The sequence below is a fragment of the Bacillus rossius genome (genome assembly GCF_032445375.1).
Source record: "Bacillus rossius redtenbacheri isolate Brsri chromosome 4 unlocalized genomic scaffold, Brsri_v3 Brsri_v3_scf4_2, whole genome shotgun sequence".
NCBI lineage: Eukaryota > Metazoa > Arthropoda > Insecta > Phasmatodea > Bacillidae > Bacillus > Bacillus rossius.
In genome coordinates, this window is record NW_026962011.1 from 37,122,818 (window position 1) to 37,148,162 (window position 25,345).

The 25,345-nt window shown below is 37.2% G+C and overlaps 1 protein-coding gene across 3 annotated transcripts; it reads right to left on the reverse strand.

Annotated features, from left to right (window-relative positions):
* Positions 1-1,814: 1,814 nt before the first annotated feature.
* LOC134541873 (synaptobrevin homolog YKT6) lies at positions 1,815-18,250 on the reverse strand. 3 transcript variants are annotated; one of them, XM_063385576.1, is made up of 6 exons: positions 17,951-18,128; positions 12,309-12,335; positions 11,816-12,027; positions 9,744-9,844; positions 3,495-3,665; positions 1,815-2,887 (listed from the first exon to the last, which is right to left on the reverse strand). In XM_063385576.1, exons 3-6 carry the CDS (start codon positions 12,003-12,005, stop codon positions 2,750-2,752), a joined length of 600 nt encoding a protein of 199 aa, XP_063241646.1. In that variant the 5' UTR covers positions 12,006-12,027; positions 12,309-12,335; positions 17,951-18,128; the 3' UTR covers positions 1,815-2,749. The 3 variants fall into 3 exon arrangements, with proteins under 3 accessions (XP_063241646.1, XP_063241647.1, XP_063241644.1); XM_063385577.1 differs by lacking the exons at positions 12,309-12,335; positions 17,951-18,128 and adding an exon at positions 18,187-18,250; XM_063385574.1 differs by lacking the exon at positions 12,309-12,335 and having other exon boundaries at positions 17,951-18,126.
* Positions 18,251-25,345: the final 7,095 nt, after the last annotated feature.

The following is a 25,345-nucleotide window of genomic DNA, read 5'->3' on the forward strand; positions in this document are numbered from 1 at the left end:
ACATACTTTTGATGAAAAAATATAATATTATAGAAAGAGATTACTCATATTTTAGCACGCTGCTGTATTTTCTTCATTATATACATACGGAAGTTAGTTAAATAACAAATACATTTTAAATATGTCACTTTACATTATAGCGTCCCGTTCAATGACCTGCAGTCTGTGTTTTGTTTTATGTAATGGGGTATTTCAGTGGCGAGCGCTCAAACATTTTTTCACACAACTTTTGATAACTGTTCTTTAATTCATTTTTGAAGTGTAACATTTCTAGTTGTGAAATGTTCTTAGTCTTAGTACTCTCAACAAGGGATAACAGTACAGTGCAAATTTTACCTTGTGTTTGATTTAAAAATGAAACAACTAATGGATAAATATTCACTGCATTACAATCAGTACTCCCATCTGTAGCTAAAGCAAATGGTCCACTTACTAAAGATTCAACAGTTTCAATTTAGTTTCACCAGCCATATACTCCACTAAGGCAGATGTTTTTGCTCTCGCACAGCTGTATTTCTGTGCAATTTTTGAGTCCGGAAACATAGCTCTATACAAATTACCCGAATGATCGGCTACTGCTATCGGTAAATTGTGTTCTACCAAAAAACTTGTAAACAATAACTCTGCGTTTGTTACTTTCGTTTCTTCAGATGTAACGAAAAACGACGATATAGATTTATTGCTCGTCACGGCTTTAAAATGTTCTGCATGTTTCTTTGATTCAATATGCCGTCCTCAGTCATCCCTTCCACCATGCACAATCGAAAAGTCACACGTGCATACATTACAAAAAGCGTGGCGTTCCAAAACATTTGAAGATGACAAGCATGGCCATTCTTTTATATAGTTTGGTCGAAAGATCTGAAGAATAACGTTCTTTTATTTTTTGCCCCAGATACACATTGTTCTGTCACACGCTTCATTTCTACAACCGGCACTGAAGAACACAACACTATCGAACAACATAAAAAGGTTTCACGTCTGTACACACGACAAAAACACTTTGATGAAAAAAATGGCTTTCAAGAAAGTAAATAACACAAGACAGGTTAGCCAAAGTACCGTACAAAAATTATCGTGATGTAAGTAGCTAACAAACGAAAAGACCAAGAATATGTACTAGTTGTATCGTACAACGGACAAAACACAACAATTAATCTACTTATTTCGACAGTACATGCGCACATTTATCAGTTCCGTTATCTGCGCAACCTTGTGATGTATTCGAACTGCGTTCACGAAACACGCACACCAGAAACTGAATTTTTTTCCGTTACCCAGCAGCACAAAGCCTCGTTTCCGTAATAAACCAGCGATGTTCCGTAATTCCGTAATATTGTGTTAAATCCGTAATAATTACGGAAAATCCGTAATGGTTGGCAGCTCTGCGGAAATATACATGACACAAAAAATTCCCGGTTATTAAAAAAATTCCCTGACATTTCCCTGATAATTCCCGATCAACGTGATTTCCCTGATAAATCCCGGTTTTCCCGGTTTTCCCGGTGAGTGGCCACCCTGCATTTACTGTTATCAGGTTGATACTACCCGAATTAATAAAAAAAAATATACTTTCTGCAGACTAAGGATGAGTCATGCTGCAGGTTATAATATGGATTATTTTAATAAAATCTGTAGTACATATTTAACACAAGTTTCAAAAGTTTGGATAAAAATACAACTTTTATTTTATAATTTAACAAAACTGGTGTGTAAAATCTAACTAAGGGAAAATCCTTGGTAATGGCTTTAGCAGCATTGCTCTTAAAGAGGTTGTTGTCTTCTATTCTTCTGAAATAATGACCAACTTGTAATAAATATAAATAATTTTTTTATATATATTTTTTTCCAGTTACACTAAACAAAATATTTGGTTGGCACAAATATACACTACTATATACACAACATACGTCATGCATGGAACAGGCAACAACAGTTGAACACTTAAAATCATTTCTGTGTCTGTGCCCAAGGGTGTTAGATGAGCCAGTCACTGTCTCGGGCACTCGCTCTCATCACTGTGCGAAAACTGCACGTTATCACATTACCTTCATGGGTTACCAGTTAGTTGTCTTCATAAACCAGTCCAATGCCATTATCAACCACATATTATACAATTTAAACACACACACACACAATGAAAATTGTATTAAAAACTGGAAGTTATTTATCAAATTATATACAACCGTAAAAAATCAAATCATAAAATGTCCTAATCTGCTCTGAATAATTTCCTATACTGAAAGGTATGATTAAATGATCTTCTGAAACAAGCTGTTTGGTACGTCTTTGTATTATTTAGACTGTTCAATCAAAACTGACTTAAGGGTAACGAAATTCATTTAAAATTCATTTGTCGCTTATTTCCTGCTGATGTGATGGTCTTCATTATCCGAAAAACAATTTATCAAGGCCCTGAATTGATCAATTTTAGAAAATTAAACACTGACCTTTTACTGTCACACAAAAAATCAAAAGTATTCAAACAAAATGTGAACACGGCTAGTGAATAACTGTGAATACTCAGACATGAAACATTTAACATCCCTCGATATGCGGTACACCAAGCGATTACATAGTAGCAGCGTCAAAACAATGAATTCTGAACATTTGATAAACCTTCTGCTGTCAATCGAGAACATTTTTATAACATGTGGAATGTGTTCACCCCAGGATGCTTCCAGCCTCCCGTCACACATTAACTCCAGCGGTACAACAAACGACAATGGTTCTGACAGACCAAATTCGATTAAACCATGCTGCAACAAGAATTGGTCTTTCTCGCAGTCTTGTAGAACGCCTTCGACTGCATGCTTAGCCCTTCTGATTTTGCTACCAGGTCGTCCAACTTTTCACCTCGCTGCAATACTGCTTCTATGGTGTTATGCTGTAAAGTAAATAATTATGTGTTACTGCAAAAATATAAAAAACATAAATATTGCATATGCACTAAAATATCATGAAAAAATCTGGTGGCAGATAATTTCTCAACACAACACACAATAAAACACTGAAATAAAAGTTAAAAAAAAAAAAACACCTCTAAATTACACCTACAATTATTCATCATTTAAGAACAAACACTGTATTAGGAGTTCCTCTGTTTAATATTGGAAAGAATATGTCAACTTTTAGTTAAAATGAAACTTTAAATTACCAAAGAAATTCTGGCAGCTCTAAGTTAGTAAACACCAGTTTTCTATAGCTTTGTTAATCTACTGTAGTGCCAGTTGTTCAATAACTTACAGTTTCTACCTTAACAAAAGACTTCATGGAATCCATAAATATATTAAATAAACAAACAGTTTCTAGAACTGTGCTTATGTTTATGTGGAGGTGGTAATTTTTATTTTTACTGTTGTATAAATATTTTCTGTTAATTCGTGAAATATTGACCACCAGGACAAAATTCTCATGGAATATTCTTGACTCTTCAAGATTTCATACTAATATGATAGGTGATGCAAATTACAATCATCATTAATGAAACTCACTAAAATTATTTTTGTTTCATCTAGTTCTTCCTGTATCTTGGTCATTGCATCAGCTTCTCTAGGATTCTGATATTTGGCCAGGTAGGCATTCAACTGAGGAAATACAATGCTTTCTTCGGATCCCGTCGACCATGACGACGGAGGAATGCGAGCAGCAAAGTCATCAAGAACCTACACACAAGTTCCACATAATTAGTTCAACTAACAATTCTCACTGCTTACCAATTCCCCTGCAAGATCAATGACACTGAAAACCATCACTGATTAAGATAGCACTTGAAAAAAGGGTAGTGCCAAAATTACTATTCTTTAACGAAATGAAAATGATATGAGAGAATCATGTGAATATGAAACATGAGAATTAATTCCTTAACATTCCCTACCACCAATTAATTTTATTACCCTTTGTTCCTGAACATCCTGTAGTATGTATAAAAAATAATTACTCTACATCCTACTATGCCATTAGAAATATTTTGGTGACAAAAAATATGTTCACAAATTTTGATAAATATTATAAAATTTTGTAATTATTATTCATAGTATTAAATCAAATAAGTATAACTTCTAACAAGCGAACATAAAACTCAGGATTTATTATTCTGACTGTTTCAAAAACCTTCTGACTTTTTGTTTTCAATAAGGCCTGTTCCACAATGACACGGAAACGGAACAGACGGAAACGGAGACGAAAACGGAGTATTGTTCCGTTCCGTCCGTATTTTTCTCGTTCTACAATACACGGACCCGTAAGAAATCTTGGCCAATAAGAAAGAGCGAGCGTGACGTAACTGAAAACTACGAGTATCAAGTAAACTACCTGTTAAATCAAAATGTATGGTTGTTAACTTGGTAATGTATAGGGGGAAAAGTTAAATCTGAACCGTCTGTTATCGCTGTGCGCATGGGCTGCCTTCCCCTTTACCGCCCCTAGCGCAATGACAGTGTCTGGGGGGGAAGGCGTGGCGACCCCTCCAAATCAAGGCGATGGAGTGTCAGCCCGTCTTACACGAACGCGACACAAGGGTTATAACACATGAACTGCATGATGTAATCACTACTGGAAAATACACTACATCGTTAACCCATGTCCAGATCATTCAAACACATACATATTTACAAAAATAAATCAAGTTAACAGAATATCAGCATGCTAATAATCACGCTATTTGTTTGCAGTCATAAAAAACCTCTCTGAGAAGAAACTATATTATCATAAACAAAAATTCTGCATGTGTTAAAATAACTTTTTCTTTGAAGGCTTGGTTATCAAATTATCATTTGGTTAAGGGTTCTGTAAAAATATCATTTTCTTAAAGGTAAAATACATAACATTTGCGTTTTGTCACTACTTTTTCGTCACTAATGTTCGACTCAAAAACGCGTGTTGATTATAGATACATAATTTTAAGATGCCAACGTAATATTTTAATAGTTAGATAGTTATTATATTATGTTATTTACCTAATCTGAGTCTGATGTGAAGCTGGCATTTTCCGTTTCACTAGAGGAATCTTCGTCTGTAGATTCTTCAAGATTAACAATAATCTTATCTATTTCAGTATCTAATAACCTATCACTGTTCCAGTATTCATTCTCAATTTTTTCCACATGCCGGCAGCATTCTTTCCATTGCTCTTTAGAGTATCTACTAAACAGCTGTTCACATAATGTCTTCGAGTGAGGATGATATTTCTTCACACACTTTTCCTTTAATATATCCCCACACTAACTCAATCGGATTGAGGTCAGGATGATAGGGTGGAAGCCTGATTACTTTGTGGGAGTTCATTTTAATGATTTCATCAATTTTGTAAGTTTTCGAAGTGGGCACTTGTTTCGCAAGTAATAGTAGGTTGGCTTTTGTTAGGTCAGAGGAGAAAGTTACATAGTTTATTTTTAGCCACTCTTGAATCACTTGTTTGGTGTTAGCGGAAGTCGGCTTCTTATTTGTCTGTACATTGTGATAACTTGCATTGTCGAGAACAATGACGGAGTTTTCAGGCAAATTTGGAAGCAATTTATGTGTAACCCATTTCGAAAAGTTTTCGGAATTCATGTCATTATGATAATCTCCCGTTGTTTGTTTTGACCGTAATAACGATGCATTCTGTACAAATCCCTCCTCTCCTCCTGAATTCACAATTATTAAACGCTGGCCTTTCCCGATTGGCTCTGTAACACCCAGCTCATTGTCCGATCGCCAACAAGAACTAACGCTGTGGGTAGGTAGCATGGATGTACGTTTCATCTACATAAACGATTGAACGACCATCGTTTTGAAACTTGCGCATTTCTTGTAGGAAACGCCCTTTCCATGCTGCTATATCAGGCTTCTAAATCAAAATCCTTCTCCTCGACTGACACTTCCTCCAACGGAATCCCAGTCTCTTTAACAGTTTTCTCAAAAATTCTTTACTGCAGTCCAAAACACCATCATCTCGCAAAGCCGTCTTTAATTTATTTAAAGTTGGAACAGTTTTCCTGACAGTGTAAAATTCATGCACTTTTCTCCTCACAGCACCACACGTAAAATCGTTGACTTCTAACTGTTTTTTGCGTTCTTTTTTTTTGCCAGTAGGTGTTGAAAAGTTCAGACCAATTTTACTTTTTACTTTCTCCTCAGCCAAAATCCTTTTTACCGTTGATTTAGACACACCTGTCGCAGCACTTGTCGCTTCAGTAGCATTTACCACGTTTCCATGTCGGGTTTAAAACGTTTTAAGAACACTTACCGATTCGAAAACGTCCATGGAAACGGGTTCCAAAACGTTATGAGTTTCAAGGTCGATACACCAAAATTGTGGGATGGAATGGGATTGAGCAGAGGGAAAATGGCATGGAAACGGTTATCGTATTGGAAACGGATAGAAAGTAAATACACACAGCATTTGTTACCAACGGCAGTTGTTTATAACACTTAAAGTGTGTTGTTGGTGGTTGTTCAAAAATGACGAGTGTTAGTAGGAATGTGTGGACAACAGAAGAAGTGTTAGTTTTGTTGGAAATTGTAAGGGAACGAGAAATAATAAACCTGTTTGGCGGGAGGAGGTACAAAAATGCGGAAATATATGTTAGTACATGCATTTCGGACGTACGTAGCAGAATGACAAATCACCTGTTTGTGTTTATTTACTTACGTCTTTATTTATTTCGTGTGAGCCAACATAAATTTCAATTACGCCACCCTTATAACAAGCAAATATATCGATCGAATCAAAGTCGTTTTTAATTGGATCGAATTATTGCATGGAAATGGGTATCATACACAAACTAAATTGGATACCCGAAACGTTTTAAACCAGACATGGAAACGTGGTAATTGTATTTTAAACCATACAGCAACTTTTCTTTCAGATGCGTCGCAACGTTGTATACGATTGCACGCGCCTGTCCTCGCAAGGGTCGTCCTGGAATAAGGTTCGACTTAATTCCAGAGGTTGATGGGATAGGCTCGCTAGTTGTACCGTGTAACCCAGGTCCCGTCATGACGCGCTGACGCAATCCTTACGCAGCCGAGTCAAGCGCGGAACTGATCCCCTCCACTTCCCCTGGCGGCTATCACGTGACGGTAGTGTGCGTCACGCCACGAATTGGGGTCTGCGCAGGTTCACAAGTATCTTGCCGGGCTATAGTAAGTCGATTTGTTATTTTTTTTTTGCGTTGTGGCGGTGGTAAGTAGTCCTTCTCCGTCTAGTCATATATAGCAGGTATATCTGTAACCATGAAAATTAAAAGTTTATCAAAATTCGTCATGATGAAACCCACGTGCACAATTAAAATTTCAAAGCAAATCTTGTTTTGTTGTTCACGCATAAAAAAAAGTAGTCGAGAAATACGGAAACCAACATTAGTCAAAACTAATATCTTAATTAACATGAACGTGCAACTGTAGCTTGACAACTACAGTGAATAAATAACGTGCTCCTATTGGTCTAACGGAGTAACGTAAACGGAAGACTTCAGCACTGATGAGCAGGTCCGTACGGGTCCGTCTCCGTTTGCGTGCTATTGTAGAAGCTCTGTTCCGTGAGATCCGTCTTCATTTCCGTGTTCCATCTCCGTTTCCGTGTCATTGTGGAACGGGTCTAATAGTTTTGCTTTGATTGACTAACAGAATTTAAAAAAAATAAAATAATAATAACCTTTTCAACAGGTGTAAACCAGACACACTGATTTTTGTTGTTTTACATTATTCTCAACAAATGTAAATTAACAAATGCTGTGTAAAGGCATGACAAGTAGCGTGCTTGTTCCGCGACAATCAACTAATGTTTAAAGTTAATGGTGTGTCACACTTATCGTTACTTAGCACTTCAATGGATATCTAATCTCTCTTCACAATGGACAGTCTCTGCCGTTATTGCTGCCCTTGTTTCAGCATGCGCTGTTGGCAGATACTATATACTACATAGCACCTGAGTTTCAGAAACACATTTGTAATATTTAAGTAAGGTTACGAAACATTTTTGAAATATTTTTGTTACCTTGAATGATATAAGAAAAGATTTTAAAAATGACTTTAAAAAATTCCTTACGATGATAAATGTTTACTTCTTAAGACTTTGTAAGGGTGTAAAAAATTTAAAAAACTTAAATTTTGCACATGGTATATTTTTGGTATACCTTTAAATTAAATGTATCACATCACAGCTGCTTATGCAATGACCAAACAGCATTGCAATATTTTTGATTTCTGGATGCTACCAAAAAAAATTAAGTTTTAACTCTGCTTTCTGCAAAAGAAAAGTTATTTTTGTATCAAGGGATGTTTGGTGACATGATATTCTATCCCTTCTGAATATCAAATCACTCTAATAATAACAGATAAAACAATCTTACACTGAAATTCCTTTTCAGCATTTCTCTAACCTAACCAAACTTTTTGGGCATTTTAAATTTAATCAGTAATAAACCAAAACATTTTTTTTTCTCTTCAAAACGTTATAGATATTAAAATAAGTTTTAATTTATAGCTTCTTTTAAACTTTATGATTCTAAGTACGGTACATAATGAACTATGGAACTGTAAATGAAGCGCACACAAGACACAGTAAGTAAGTTCAGCTGTGAGAAAAGAACAAACAACAATGTTTCATGTCTAAGAGTTTCTTTTATAATAAAGCATGAATATAAGCAAAAAATCAGTAGCAACATGCTGCATTCTAAATACTAACGAAACAAACTGTGTTTATTTTACATGAATAACATGTAAATATGGCAAATACTGTGTTTAGTATCAGTAAACATTGCTTCTAGAACATGGGAAAGTTTTTTCAGTAAAAGAAAGGCAGGTGGGTGACATTGTGGCACTGAAACGATAGACAATATCATTGCATCCTGTGTTAGATACAGCCGTAAGTACCGTAGTAGTTATTGTAAGAAAAATATTTATAGCCAATAGAAAATCAGCTTTTACAGGGAGGTCCCCATTTTGTCCTCTTGTGTGTGTGTTTTATACTCTTGTGTGTGTTTTGTACTGTGCTTTGTTAGGCTAGTCATCGCTCTGATATTGCAATGTGAGTTTGGCCGCTGATGAATATTTTTCCATGTGAGTTTGAAATGATTTTAACGATTGATGAGCTGTACCAAGAAAAAAACTCTTTCGGAATATTTATTTCAAAATTTCACTGACCACAGTGGTCGGCAGGAGCCAATAGTGAACTTTTGCATCGTCCCTAGAACATCATGTTTCCTTGGTAGTACAGTATGTTCAGAAGCAACCGTGTTACATTTTCGTTGATAAAGAAATACAAATACATAATATTTGGAATAATTTCACCATCCTATTGACATGAAACACAATTTTTTGTCTTGAGTGATGAGTCGCCATAAACTATGTTAATTTAGTGTAATTGTGAGCAGTGCAAAAAGTTTTACCACCCGCTATAGTTAGATGCATATATTTATGACACAAAGAATTTTACTGAATTGTACAGGTACAATGGATGCCAGTACTGAAAATATTTATAAATTTAGTAATACTCTTTAGGCAAGATTAAAGAATGCTGCAAAAAAATAACTGCAGAACCAAGAATGGTACAGTTTTACATAAAATGTAAGAGAGGTAATTCATAATTTTGAATAATTACATAATTCCACAATAAATAAAAGTTTGATGCAAAGCTTTTTCTGAACATCAAATGCACGAGAGGTATAGGCCCTGAAATAATAGCAATGGAGAAAATGAAATAACCAACTAAGTGAGTGTGAACAAGTTTTAAAAAGTTACTGGATATAATAGCGTACCTTAGTTATTAACGTGTGTGATACTCTGTGCGGGTAATCATGGTCACTTATGAGGACACCTGCCAAGTTGTCTTCACGGACGTAAACATGGCACATGTATTCTGTAACATATTGCAACATTATTATCTAATGCCGGTACTTTACCCAAAGTCACGTTACATAATGTATTGTACAGTGCTAGAAAAAAAACCATTACTTACAAAAGAAGTATTACAATTACTTCAAGAAACGTTCTTATCTGTCTGTATATAATTTTTAAATAAAAGACTAAGGTTCAAGCCCAAGTATTAGAAGTTAGGTTCAGTCCAAGTAGACGTTAGGACATGCAAAGGTACAATGGATGCCAATCTGAAAGACATGTAACCTAATGACAGTGTTCACCACCCTGTCTCCTGCAAAAATCCAAGTCATCTGAAATGAAATCTGCGCATGAAAATTGAGCATCTAAAAATTTACTAAGATGAACTTGGATGTTGAGGTTCAGGGCGCTGTAATTAACAATAAAAAATGACGTCCTCTAGCAACCCCTAAAGAAAACTATACATAGGTGCTGTTATTTTGTAGTTAATACTATGAGCATACTGGAGGAAGGGCAAAAAGGCAGGCCAGTGGACCTGCTAGCGGACAGCTGGCCCATTGGCAGCCAGATGGAGACGGATCCCGAACCACTGACGCAGCGCATTCCTTTTTGGATTAGTGGGATCCTCGCGCTACAACCCCCCCCGAACCTTTTCAACTTTCTTCAGTGCTTTGTCATTGATCCCTCAGTCCCGCTGGAGAATTCTGTCGGCTCCCAGAGGCCGCTGCGAGGAGTGGCGTAACCAATGTTCTGGGAGCTTCAGGTGTCAAATTGACCCTGATATGACACGACATGTCAAAGGGGTGCGAGACCATTCCAAAAGAAGGGAGATGAGGCATATAAAAATGGCGATACCAGCCTCTGAGGCAAAGTGAAGTGAAGAGGAAAAATGACCTCTTGGCGAGCGAACGCAAACTACAAGCGACGGAACCCATGTGCACAGACTGGTAATTCAGGACTGTGCTGTGTGCGACAGAAGAGTGAGTGGTATGAAGCAGTGTGTCGGAACAGAGGCGTGCGGTAAGAGACGAACGGTAGGGAGAGTTCCAGCGGGGAGAGTGCACTGTGAATTGAATGAAAAAGAGAGTGGACAGATGTTTTAAGTGCTGTAATTTAATTAATAGTGTAAATAGTAGTTAATAAATAAAACTGTATTTCATTAATTGGGATATCCTTTTCGAACCTGTTTTCTTTCTTGTAACAATACTCAACACATGTAGTCTTTTTTCTATTACAAAGAGGCCTTGGAACAATGCTAATGTCACATGATGCAGAAGAGAGAAAAAATATTTCCAAGTTGACAAAAACTACTGTAAAACATCATACAAAAATACAAATAGATAAGGAGACCAGACAAAGACTACAAGGTGTCTATTCACTGACTTTTTAAGGTGACCTTCTCAAAGTTAAGGTCAGTAGCCACCCTACTGTTGTTAATTGATGTCCTTTATCGCCCATCCTACTGTCCTCAACTTAATGGCTGACTCGAAGGTGTTGTAACTCACTACTGACCTTGTCTATCGAGATAAAATAGCAGACTTATGAAATAAAAAGGATGAAACTGAGGTTAAATGTGGCGTAAAATATAAAATAATAAGCAAAGGTTACTAACACCTTCTTCAAGAGTGACAGTAGAGGATGAAATTTAAATAAAACATTTAATTGAGTGGGATCTCATGATAATATTATTGCGGTGATTAAATTTTTTATCATATTATTATTTTCGTGCACTGTTATTTTATATTTTATCACATGATCAATTTGTTGCCAAGTCCTCTGAACTTAACTTTTATTTTGTTAACAACAATGCTCAAAGAATTCCAAGTTATGGATAGTGATGTTCAAAGAAGATGAAGTTGAGACTAGTGTTGTTAACTGGTGAAAGTTAGTGAATAGTCCCCAGGTGTGTATCTGAGCTAACAAATCTCAAATTTGCATTATTTTTAACTACAGTAGCATTAATTTAGACAAGACTTTAACACTTAGGTCATACCTCCTTCTTTGACAGACTGTCGAGCAGCAGTCTGTGTTCTCTCGACTATGGTTTTGCTGACAAATGCCATAAACTCCTGAATACTGCTTCTTTGAAAAAAATTAAATGATGTTAGGTCATAAGCTGTCTTCAACCAAACAGCACTGTTTGGCCCCTTATATAAAACATTCAGAGCAAATATCTTCACCATCTCTAAGTAAGATTTTAAAAATCTGGAACAAAACAACATTAACAAAACAGTATCAACAACACTATAAAAAAGTAGAAATATTATATATTGCAGAACACAATGTGCATGAATTTTTTTTTTTTTCATTTATGGTCTGTTGTGTAATTTCCTACAGAAGAGACTTTTTAATGTAAAAAATCTAAAGAAGTATTTTTGTGTACTTAATACTTGTCCAGAAAAATGCAGTAAGTATTTCAAATGTCACTAACCTAACCTGACCAATCATTCACACCATTTTACAGCACATATTTAAAAAATACTAACCTTATCAACCATTCAATTTAACAGCAGCTGTAACAGAACACATAGGGATGCATCCATAGCACACACATCCCTACACCCCTTAGAAAATGCAATCACAATGTATAGGATCCATTTATAAGGAATGATTGGTATCCAAATACTTTTACTGCTAGCACCACCTAGTGATAGTTGGTCGTACTATGTGCAATAGCCACCTCAAGTCGTGATATCTACGAATATTCAGCAAAATTTAATTAATAATGGCAACATTAAAATACTTAAAAATAGTATTACAGTTATAGATGTCAGCAATGAATATAAAAGTTTTGTTATGAGCCTCAATTATTAAAAATACTTATAATGAGAATTAAATACCCCTGTAAGTTAAAGTTTACTTTTCAGTAAATTTTATTAAGGTTTTTGTGTGTCTCTATGAGTTATCCCTTATGCTTATAATTTCTTAAACCTATCTTATTCCAAAAATCTAAAGTAATATTACATAAAAACAAAATAAAACACATTTCCGAAGCTAGTGGATGTAGGAACACATTAGTGGATGGGAGTCGCATCCCTGGAAACCTGGATTTTAGTGGAACCATGTAGGGATGCCGATGCATCCCTAATGAGAATTAGGTAGCAACAAAAAGATGGTAACGTCCACTACGATGCACTTCTACTGGATCCCTAAGCTAAAGGATCAATTAGGCTAGTATTCGGATGCAGCTAGTATTTAAAATGTCACTAACATAACCTAAACAACTGTTCAAAACAGTAGACTACTTGAAATATCACAAGTCTGATTTACAGGATCATCATAAATTATGAGAACTCAAAAATACCATTTACAGAATTGTATTTTTATTATTCCAGAGGAGTACACAATTTTGGGTATTTATTTACTTGGGCGGTATTTCCGAAAAAAAATGTTAAAAATCCGAAAATACCTTTATTTTATGCTCTTCAACTTCCTCTTTTCATTAAAAGCGGCGGAGATTAGAAATTCGAAATACTTTAGGAGATAACGAATTTTTAAATTTCTTCATATGTAGTTGAGCGGTATTTGCGAAAAAAAATGTTAAAAATCCGAAAATACCTTTATTATATGCTCTTCAACTTTCTCTTTTCATTAAAAGCGGCGGAGATTAGAAATTCCAAATACTTTAGGAGATATCGAATTTTTAAATTTCAGCACAAAACCAGCGCATTCCTGTGGCGTGGGTGCACCATTGTTTCTTGTTTACGTACGAGTACGAGTATCTGTTTTTTTTTATTGGATAATGATTACGAGTATCTGTTTTTTTTTATTGGATAATGATGTCACGTGATTGTTCGTGATAGGCCAGAATTCAAATGAACTAATACGTGATTATTTAGTTCAATTATTGTTTAAAACGGTGTTTAATTACCGCCTCCAACTTAGGTGAGTTTTTAACGTTTCTAATTTTAAAGTCTTATTTGTTATTTTGATATTGTTGCGCAAGTAATAAGTAACAAAAAAATTTACGTCAGTTGTTACTGTACATCCTTTGTTACGGGTTTGTTAGGTAAGGTCAGTTACATTATAAATAATTAAAACTAAAGAATAATTAAAATTAATTCACATTATTTTTAATATCACCTTAGTTTGAAAGTATTTATAATGTAACTGACCTGACCTAATCGACCATTTTAGTTTACTGTTCACACTCTGTCCGGGTTTGTTTGGTCAGGTCAGTTACATTATAAATATTTTAAAACTAAACAGCCATTAAAATTAATTCACAAAATAATTTTTAATGTCGGCTTTGTTTGAAAGTATTAATAATGTAACTGACCTGACCTAATCAACCATTTTATTAATTACGCATTCACGATTCACGTATTCACGAACACGGAAAAATAACAAAAATGGCGCCGCTCGAATGTTTCCACAGGTCTTGTATTGCAAAAATAAAAAATTCGATATCTCCTAAAGTATTTGGAATTTCTTATCTCCGCCGCTTTTAATGAAAAGAGGAAGTTGAAGAGCATATGATAAAGGTATTTTCGGATTTTTAACATTTTTTTTGCAAATACCGCTCAACTACATATCGATGGTGTTATGCAGTAAGGGCCCTATCAACAAAATGTAATTTATTCAGGAGAACAGAAAAACTTCCTCAAAAATCACAATTTCATGATAAAAATCTCAAAATATTTCATTATGAAATTTAATTTTATTGTATTTTTATAAGACATGACATATTCCACACACAATTTCTAATGTCAAAAAAATAATAGAAACAAACTATATAATGTCGATAAAGCCCTTACTGCTTGCAAGATTACCTTGAATAGTTGATAGTGACCAAAATATTTTTTTACATGGCCCTTTCTGCACGAAAGGTTTTTTTAACTTTGTTAAAAGTTTATGAATTACCCCACTGTATTTTCTAAAAAATTAAGAACAATAACATTTCGAATATTGGAAATTTTAAGAACAGGCACTTAAATTTACATCAACATTCCTTTATCAATGAAACAATGTTCTTTTAATTAAATAGATTAAAAACATTCACATTTGCATAATTAAACTATCATCTGTTTTACAATATTGAATCACTCAAGAAACATACAATTATTATGAACACAGTTTGAGATTCGCTGCCTTCTTGGAATGAATATTTGATGTCAACTGTTTCAAACGTCTTCATAAATTTCACTTGACGTATCTCCTGAAACTTTATCTTGTCTCCTGATGTATGTTCTTTCCTTTGTGTAAGGGAAAAACTTCTTTTCAATTGGTTTCCAATCTTTGAAGTCTGAGTACTTCATGACATACACAGTGTATGGTCCATGTGATGTTCTAGCATTTTCTATCCATGTAGGCCATTCGGATGGAGCCCATACCACTTTGTGTTTTAGGCTGCGTTCTATTACACCGTGAACTGAATCTACAGGCATATATGTGTGTCCTGGGAGAAGGTAATTTATTGTTATGCTTGTGAGTGTAGGTGCATTTTGCAAAGTATAAGCTATCATACTCAATATAACATGATTCTTGTTTTGCCCCGGACAACTGTCACAGTAGAGTGACAGTGTGTTCACACTTTTTTCCAAGTAGACTTTGTTTATGTACATGTGGAGCATAGATGCTATTTCATTTGCAACCTCGGTTGCCATCGCTTTCCCCCCACACATAGCAATAAACCTTTCTGGTATGGTTTTCATACACAGTAAAGTTGTATACAGAATACTTTCTACTGTAATATAGCAACATATTGTCACCATGTGGTGTGTTTAACAACTTTTGCAAGTCAAAACTAGCACATAAAAATCCTTCAGTGCCACTTAATTTCTGATCGTTCGTAAAATGCACTTTTGTTGCCTCTTTTTCTTTAATGTGGTCTTCAAACTTTTCAGTAGAAATACCACCGTGTTCCAAACGTCCTTGTTCTTCTGCCAAACATACAACACATTTGTCCTTTTTCGGAATGTGTATTCCAATGTTGTAGAATTCCTTCCAAACATTCTTAAACACCCTAGCTTTAGCAAATGGGATCATTTTTTCCTGACAGTCTTTCTTATAAAGCCTATACACATTTTCTAGGCTCTTGTACTCAATTGGTATGTAGGTTTTTGTGGAAGAACTACGACAGTAGTGTGATGGCACTGCTGGCAATTTCTGAATGAATGTGTGTATGTCTTTTGTAATAGTAGTAGGTGTTTTGTTTGCAGGTTCTTTCTTGCCCCGTTCATCTGGTTTAGCTCTGTTTATGCCAGTCTTGTTTTCCCATGCATAGCGCAAAGTTTTTGCAGAGATGTTCAATGTTTTCACGAAAAATTTCAAACAAACATTTATTCGTTTTCCCTTAGATGGGAAAGAATAACACCTTGTTTCCCTTTGCTTTGATTTGTCAGAAGTCCACCTCCTTTTATTTTGTACCTGAGCTGCACAAGACAGTATCCAATCCCTTTGCTTACTCCTGTCGCGAAGACTCCAATACTGTTGAAATAACTGTTGTCTCTCATCTTCGGTAAAGCTTTCTGAACATTTATTGGGACATTTTCCTTTAGAACAGGGATTGGGTTGCATGTTTTTTCCACTCACAAACAATCCTTTGTCATTCGCATAGGGCTCACCACTGTTTCGTTGCCTTTTTCGTCTCTCACGTCCCCTTTCTTCTTTACTTTGCCTTTTTCTGCCAATAGCTATTTCACTTTCCATGTCATTGTGATTACTAGCATTTCCATCAGAATCTGATGCGTTGTCTCCATTTTGTGCGCCTATAGAATCACTGATGTTGCCTTCGTTATCTAATGTTCCATTCTCATTTGCAACCACAGTGTCACCACGCTCACTACCAAACGTACACATTTCATCGACACGTTCGTTCAATACCAATTCACTATTACATACTTTTCCAGTGATATTGTCACTTGGCATGTTACTTGCAAAATAATTTTCGGCTGTGGCATTTGTATTTTCGGACACACTATAAACATTAGTATCATGATATTCATCTTTTCTGTCCGTTACTGTCACAAACCCATCAAATATTATCTCGGCATTATCTATATCGTTGCTGGTAAGTACCACTGAAGATTGTACCACATTAACGTCAACATTTCGGTTGTCTCTATTTAAAACAGAACCCTCACCTTCAAAAACACTATTGCTAATTGGCACATTTGCAAGACGTTTCTTAACCTCTAAACCAGGCTTGGAGGTATCATCACACACTGACTGTACAATATTACCTGTGTTACTTATCGAATTATTTTCATCTTCTTGATTTAACACAAGATTAACTAATAAGCGACCTCTACTAAAGTCGGACATTTCTGCAACAACACAATCTCATTTACAGCAAATGACAGCAAACAATATTATGTATACAAGCCATTCAAAGTCATAGAATAAGATAAAGAAATGGGCTGTGTTAAACAACTTCTACAGAACTAATATAAATAATGAATCTTTATTTATAAAACGGAATATACCTCCTAAACAAACTTTGACAGTGCCCTCAACAAAGGTGATAAGGCCTTTACTGCACGATAGACAAAATAAAACTGTGTTGATAGTGCCCTTTAAATTTTCTATATCTCTTACGTTATTGAGGCTACGATAACGCCCTTACTGTCAATCTATTCAGCTTGGAAAATCCTGAAAAACGATACCAAAATGTCAAAATCGAAAATTTGGTTGATAAGGCCCTTACTGCATAACACCATCGTTATGATGAAATTTAAAAATTCGATATCTCCTAAAGTATTTGGAATTTCTTACCTCCGCCACTTTTAATGAAAAGAGGAAGTTGAAGAGCATAAAATAAAGGTATTTTCGGATTTTTAACATTTTTTTCGGAAATACCGCCCAAGTAAATATTTACCTGATTTTGAAATCACCCTATTAAAAGTACTAAATTATATTATTGTAATAACAAGCCAATCCCAGAGACACCTGCATTCCTTATTGAGGTCACTTTCATGAACTTTTTTTTTTTCAAGTCTTTCAAAATTACGTTAAAATTGTATAATAAAACAGCGAAATATTTTCAAATCATACCAGCGAAAAAAAAAACAAATGCAGTTATATTTTTCTCGTGACATTACGCTTTGCAATACATTTGCAGCACAGTACATTGCAATAGTCCATCGATTAAAAAAAACCTACGGTCTATTAGTACACTAATACTTACAATGAATATCACACAATTAACGTATCTTATGCTTTTCAAAAAATGTTACTTTAACTTCCAACAGAAAGAATGAGTAATTATCTATTTTTTAATTGATTCAATACGTAAACCTTGTTAGTTGACATTTAATTCACAGCGACATTTTTCTTCATGTTAGCCAACGTCTGTAAATTGATTGATAGCCAACAAAACAGAAATATTTTCTACAAAATATTGCATCTATAAGAAATAGTTACAAATGAAATTGACGACAAACAACGGTGCTTCCTCTGCTCGCACAGACCGTTATATCCCATTGCCGTTCCTTGTGAGGCTTCTTTGAAAGTGCGCGATACAAACAAGTGTTAAGGTGTAAGAAAGTGCAGTATTGATAATAAGCATCGCAATTCAAGGTCATTAGACCTTGATCGCAATTTATGTGATGATAGTCGCCCCACGTGACAATCGATTAGGATTATGAGTATTGTCAAATGCAAAAATAAGAACGGACCTATTATAAATCATCCCCTGTTTATTTTTATTTATTGATAAATTAATAAAAATTATTCAATGTGTGACTAAGTTTCCAAGCATGCCCTTTAATCAACCATTGTTCCCTTTACACTTTGGGGGTGCCTTGGCTGTAACATCTCATCCATTGACAAATTGTGTCACTTCGGGTCATCATCACCATCCAGTAAGTAAACCATCATCCATCATGGAATCCACCTGACACAATCCACTAAACATGTAACCGAACTTAACTATGAAAAATTAACCCAGGACTTTGTGGTGGGCCATGTCCCACACCCACATGATCGGCAGGTTACATGGGCCCTCCACCCGGGCAGTATGCCTGCGGCGGTCTTGAACTTATTTTGGCAAGACGCCGGACATTCAATTCCCAGTACTTTATTTGTGTAACTTGTAACTGTAATTGTTTTGTACAACCTAATTACAGTCCAGAATTATGTCAGCATTTATGTATTATGTTCCGGACTTACATTAGTTTTCTTATGTACTGACGCCGTCCCCGCTACCTCTGACTATTTAGACGTGATTTTTGCTTGGGTTCGTGATCTCAGGGAAGGTTCGGCCTTGTGGCTAGAGGTAGGGGTTAACGCAGTAGGGCCCCCCGAGCTGTTATGGCCACTCGGGACGCCTGAAGAATAACACAAAGTTTCTGAAAGATAGTTGGTGAATTTAATACAGCACGGCCCAATACATGGTGCTGCCCGTTCTGGCCGTAACGGTTTGCCCGACGCGACTAGTCACACGCGCAGCTCACTTCCTCAGTGGCGGCTCACGATTTTAATGCGCGTGAGGAGCGGACTTGTACACGTGATGCGATAGTTACAAAAATACACTCTGACATGGCGCACGATATCTTGACGAACAATACACTTCACTATTACCTAACACTTAATAAACTGGGCTAGTGGCACGTAGGTCCGAGTCTCCGGCGACTCTACGTGATACCTAGATGTGTCCCAGGGACTGAATCGTTATTATGTTTGGCGGCACAATGCCGTACAACGGTGATACATAAACCCTAACGTGACAGATAAAACACTTTGACGAGCAACTATTTCACTAATACATAACACTTAATAAACTGGGCTAGCGGCACGTAGGCCCGTGTCTCCAGCGACTCTACGTGATGTCTAGATGTGTCCCAGGGACTGAATCGTTATTATGTTCGACGGCACGCGTCGCCTGCTGGCTGCCCCGTGCGGGCCAAAAGTAAGTAGCCAGTAGGCTAAGTTAGGGCGTGAAGCGCCGACGTAAATTCATGTAAACTCCCCACAACACTTACGTATGACGTAGAACACTCATCTTGGAGCACTGATTTAATTAAGTTAAATACCTCATGGTAAATTGAGGCCGACCGCGGAACTGTACGTAAAAGATTGAAAAGATATTACACTATTGAAAACTACATGTCGGTGAAAGCAAAGGTTGAAGGTTACGCGTTGCGCGCAGGCTGCCGGCCTGGTTGAGCTCTCGAAGGACACTGCCTGTGTCACCGCGCGCGACTCCCCTACCCCGCCAGCCCTCCAGCAGAAACGTGTGAATTTCGCGGGAAACTGAACCGGCCAGGTTCGGGACAAAACGCACAGTGAGACATAATTTTGACAGGACTGAATTATTAATTAATGAAAAATAATGTTTAATAAAACCCTGTGGAAAAATCCAATTAAAATAATTTGTTGTAGTGCGGCGGAAGGATATGCCACACCCGGCCGGATCCTTCCGCCGGCGCAGCACTCGTTGCATGGCGTTCGCCTCGTCGCACGCACTACCCTTTGCTGCGCGCACGGGCGCGTTCAGTGAACACGCTTTTGCGAGACGTTGATGAGGCATAGTGGTCTATGCGCCAGAGGAGCATTGGCGGTCGGCGTCAGTACAATGGTTCAGACTTATGTCAGTGTTTGTATGCATTATGTTTTGGTGTATTATAACATTAGTACAGAGCACTGCAACTATATATTTAAACTTTTGTTTATCTTTTGAATGTCATTTCTAAGATTCCTGAAGTACCGGTAACTACTGTATTTGTTTTGGTTTACAGTAATAAAAAAAAAAAATATTTACTAAACTGTTTTGAGGTTTGCAGTCGTCCGGGTTCTCGTGTTCGAGACCGGGCGTGGATCCTAGCGGGGAAGACTGGCTCTTACTGAAAATGTGTCCGGGAGGGCGCCAGGCTAGCTCTGTGTCTAACCAAAAGTTGAGTCGGTGGGTACAAATGCCCCTGCATGACCCGCTAGGACCGTCGGCGGTGGTTGCGGTTGGAGGGGTCCCTGGCTGTTAACATGTTACCGGCCATGCACAGCATAACACGCTGATTCCTGGCTGAATTAGGGAGTTTCACACAATAATACACACGAATTCGGTTTTGTACTGTCGGTGACACGTCGCACACGGAGTGTGCGGAGTGGATGTTTAATTGGTTCGAACAGTTACAATTACAGTTTACACTTACACGATGCACATTTAATTACCCTACTAAATTACATTAAATTAACACTGGGTGCTCTGATGCGCCGTCACTAATCTTAAACCCTCACGCCAGTCGAGGTTAAGGGGGAGGTCGATTGGAGGTGGCCAATCCCGAAAATTGCTAAAGCGGCAGTACCCGGGTCCACCTGTGTAGATCGCGGCTCGCAGTTAAATTTGTTTCAAGTCCTATGCGTCGTCGTTGCCGGTGCCTGTGCACTCGATGATTATCAAAAAGTCATTGGTGGCAGGAGTCGGCCCATGCCGTATGCTGAACTGCCCCGCGTAAAGTTTAGTGCGGGGAGTTTATACGTAAGCGGTTGGGTTAGGCCCTACACCGTAAAAAGGACTGGGTACGCACGGGCAGTTTAAATAACGAAAAGGATTTGAATTAATGACTATAGTTACCAGTAGTGAATTTCAGTGGAGACAAAGGGTGATGACTCCCGTGGAACCAGGGGCGCAGCCAGAGGGGGGGTTTTAGGGGTGCAAAACCCCCTTAGCACCAAATATTTATTTAAATTTCTTATTCATCACTCAAACAAATTTCATATTAAAAATTAATAAAAATTTTACCATTAAAGTATTTAAATTTAAGTACCGAAAACTGCTAAAATAGCACTATTTTACACCTTAAAATCCTAATTTTCCCAGGGGAGGACCCCCGGACTCCCCCCCCCCCCTTTAATTCGGGGAGAACCATGCTTCTAAACACCCCCCGTACACAAATCCTGGCTACGCCACTGAGTGGAACGCACGTCCGCCCCGGTCCGCGAGTCTCTCGGTACTGGTGTTTGCCCTTGGCGTGAAGGGAGGCCTCAGCATTCTCTCGCGCCAAAGTTTCTAAAGTTCTGTTATTCGGAAATTATTTCAATAACAAGAGATTGAAAAGTGGCTCTAAATTCGTACATTAAATAACAAAGATTAACCTAATTTGCAGATACTCTCTAAGAATTAGATTTAACAAGTTTACATAAATTAAGTTTAAATAATACGAGTCACACCAGAGACTGTTCGTAACTTTTTGACTGCTCCAGTGGCGAGTTATACACAAAAAACAGGGAGGTCATAATTACATTACACAATACTCTAATTAATTTAGGCTGAAGGCCGCAAGGGAGACACTCACAAATGTATTAATATAATTTCACATGTGAGTGAACTGGGCACTCCTATGTAACACTTTCCTTGGGCGGGGTTTTTAATAAAAAGTGGCGTTACTATTAAATTGTATCTGATTTCCAATGAACTGGGGTCGAGGTGGCTGATTAATTTAGACATGGCCCTTGATTCTACCTGGTCCTCAGGGGCTCGCTTGACTCTGGTGGGCCATTGCTAAGGGGTGTGTTCTGTTAGCGAGGTCGGATACTGGCGGTTGCAGGTCGAGCTTTGGTGTACCTTTGGCCGGACGACGTCAGGTTAAACACTATTTAATGCATATTTAAAGACATTGCCTGTAACAGTTTGTTTAAATAATTATTTATTTATAATTTTGAGATCGTCAACTCTCGTTTTCTTTGATTTCCTGGATGGAGCCCTGTGATTAGCCGAGGCTTTGGCTGCATCTCAAACTGAGCGCCTGGCACTAGGGATGATGGGAAAAGGAACTTTTTGGGTCTGGCTTGTGAAGTATGGCTTTCCTCCTAAGGCGCTCAGTCTCCCGCCCATCTTCCCCTGTGACATCAGCTTCGGAGTGAAATCTTAACCTCAATTTCGTACACATTCGCCCATCTATACCCTCCAGATCCCCAATAAAACACACTAGAGTCACTAATAATCAAGCTAGAGCCACTTCTAATCAAGCTGGAGCCTCTGAGAGCCTATAAGTGCCTATATGAGCCATCCTTGACACTATAAGAGCCATTTTAGAGATTCTAAGAGCCTACAAAATAAATGCTTGCATCTAAGAGACACTTAGAGCATTTAAAAGCAACTTTAGAGTCTTTAAGAGACACTCCGAATCATTAGGGGCCACTTTAGAGTCACAAGAGTAACTCTAGAGCCTCTAATAGCTACTTTATATCCTCTAAGAGCCACTATAGAACGTTAAAGAGCCATCTTAGAACCTCTAAGGCCCACTCTTGAGCATTTTGATGCTTCTATAGCCTCTAAAGCCACTCTAAAGACTCTAATAACTTCTAAGAACTCTTAAGAGTAACTCTAATACTACTTGAGAGCCTCTAGGATGCAATCTAGACAATTTTATAGCCTAAAATATCCTCTAAAAAACACTCTAGAGCATATAAAATGCTGCTATATATCCTTTAAGAGCCACTTTTGAGCCTACATGACATATTATAGAGCTTATTTGAGCGCTAAAGCCACTAAGATTATGTAGGTGCCCTTCTAGAACTTCGAAGGGCCTCAGATCACTTAGGAATAACTCTAGGGCATCTGAGAACCATTGTAGAGCCTTTGAGTACAATTTTAGAGCCTCTATAGCCAATATAAAGATATGCTCAACGAACAACTCTAAAGCTGCTAAAAGCTACACCAGAGCCTCTAAGAGCTATTATAGAGCTTCTATGAGCCTCTAGAACCACTAAAAGGTTTCTATGGTTTCTAAGAGATATTAAAGGGTTTTAAAAAGTTAATCTAGAGCGCATCTACCAGCCTCTAAGTAGCCTCTCTAGATCATCTAGTGAGCCACAAGTGGGTTTCTAAGAGACACTAAGAGCACCCTAGACCATCTGAGAGCCACTCTAAAGCCTCTAAGATCCCCTGATAGTTATTCTAGAGCTTCTAAGTTATTCTGAAGGCAACTATTGAGTAGGTATGTAAAAGCCGATATAGAGCATCTAGGAGAGTCTAAATGCCACTATGATCTTTTAAGACCCATTTTAGAGCTTCCAAGAGACTTCAAGAGAAACTCTAAGGCCTCTAAGCTCCTCCATGAGTCATTCCAGGCCCTCTAATTGCCTTTAAATGCCACCCTCGAGCCTCTAAAGAGCCACATAAGTTTCTAAGAGCCACTCTAGAATTTCTTAAGGCTATCTAGAGTCTGTAAGAAAAATTCTAGGCACACTAAGATACTCTGTAGAGCCTGTAAGAGAAATTCTAGGTAAACTAAGAGACACTCTAGAACGTTTTAAAGCTATAAGGTTTCTTTTATAACACTTAAAGCCTCTAATCACTTTCCAGAGCCTCTAAGAGCCACTTTAAAGCCTCTAAAAGTCAATTTAAAGCCAGTTGGAACCTCTAACAACTACTTTAAAACATCTAAAAGCCATTATGTCTGCTGGAAGGTGATGGAAAAAATTAAATTTATTTTGATTTACTTACTTTTTCGCAACGACCAAGGGCTGAATAAAGGACATTAACCAATTGAATAAATCAATGTATTAATAAGTACCTATTTTTTTTTTTGTTGATAATTACAGATTTTCAAGATGGTTGTGTAAGCCATATAACATCGGTGGCTTACTGGTGGCTGATAATATCTTAAATCAGCTTTGGGAAAATTTCATCATATTTAATTAAATAAATTTTTAGGCATTTTTTTGAGTGTAAATTACAATTTTTTTTTGCATCGAGTAAGGATCTAACTAAGGATGGTAATCGATCAAATCAATCGTTTTATTATTAGGCAAACCTTATAATATGTTGAGATGTTTACTAAATTGGATATAAAATGTTTTGGATACTTTTTAAAGATTTTAAAAAGACGAAATGATGGCTGTAAGAAGGCGGGCGATACGATAGCTGACGATCTGGTGATTGACATTACTGCACTCTAATAAATAAAACAATATGGTGGTAGCACACTCTAACCATTGATGTGTGCAATATGCGACACTTTCGCTCCTAGTAACAAGCATTGAAAACAAATATGGCGGTAGCACTCTCTAGCATACATTGTGACAATGTGCGACACTAACAGACCTAGTTTTCCTTTTCTTTTTAAGGCGGGGTACTCTTGTGGGTGCACCATCAAACAGCCCTCTTTAATTACATAGACACATACAGAAGCACACAATACCTACACTGAACATGGGCGCTAAGGCCAACCGGGCGACATATGGAAAGATATGGCGTCCAGACCCCTCCGACGTCAAAGGTCCTCGTGGGTCTAGCCGTCTAGCTACTTGTTGGTCTGGGGTTCAAGTAGGTAGTCAGAGTCAGTGGAAGGTCGGTGGAGCCGTGCTGGTGATGGGTCAGCACGGAATTATCAGGAGTTTAAATTAAAACATAGTGGCCTCCATATAAAAAATTACAAGTCCGTATGTGTGTTATTTCATACATATACCTTATTTTATGTTTAGTCTCGTATAGGCCCATGTCTCGATCGCCGTGTGGTCAAAGGTCATCACTTTACTATGCTAAATGTCCTACCTGCCATGGTTTAAATAATCTCGCTTCCGATGTATTTTGTATGAAAAATTAAATACAATATGTCTATAAATGCTATAACAACACTGA

Bases quoted from the DNA above. Each gene is read 5' to 3' on its own strand.
- LOC134541873 (XM_063385577.1), bottom strand. From the start codon at position 12,005: ATGGTGAAGATATTTGCTCTGAATGTTTTATATAAGGGGCCAAACAGT. The intron at 9,845-11,815 runs GTATGACCTAAG...AATATGTTACAG, and splicing joins ACAGTCTGTCAAAGAAGGAG to AATACATGTGCCATGTTTAC. The intron at 3,666-9,743 runs GTACGCTATTAT...ACTTGTGTGTAG, and splicing joins CACACACGTTAATAACTAAG to GTTCTTGATGACTTTGCTGC.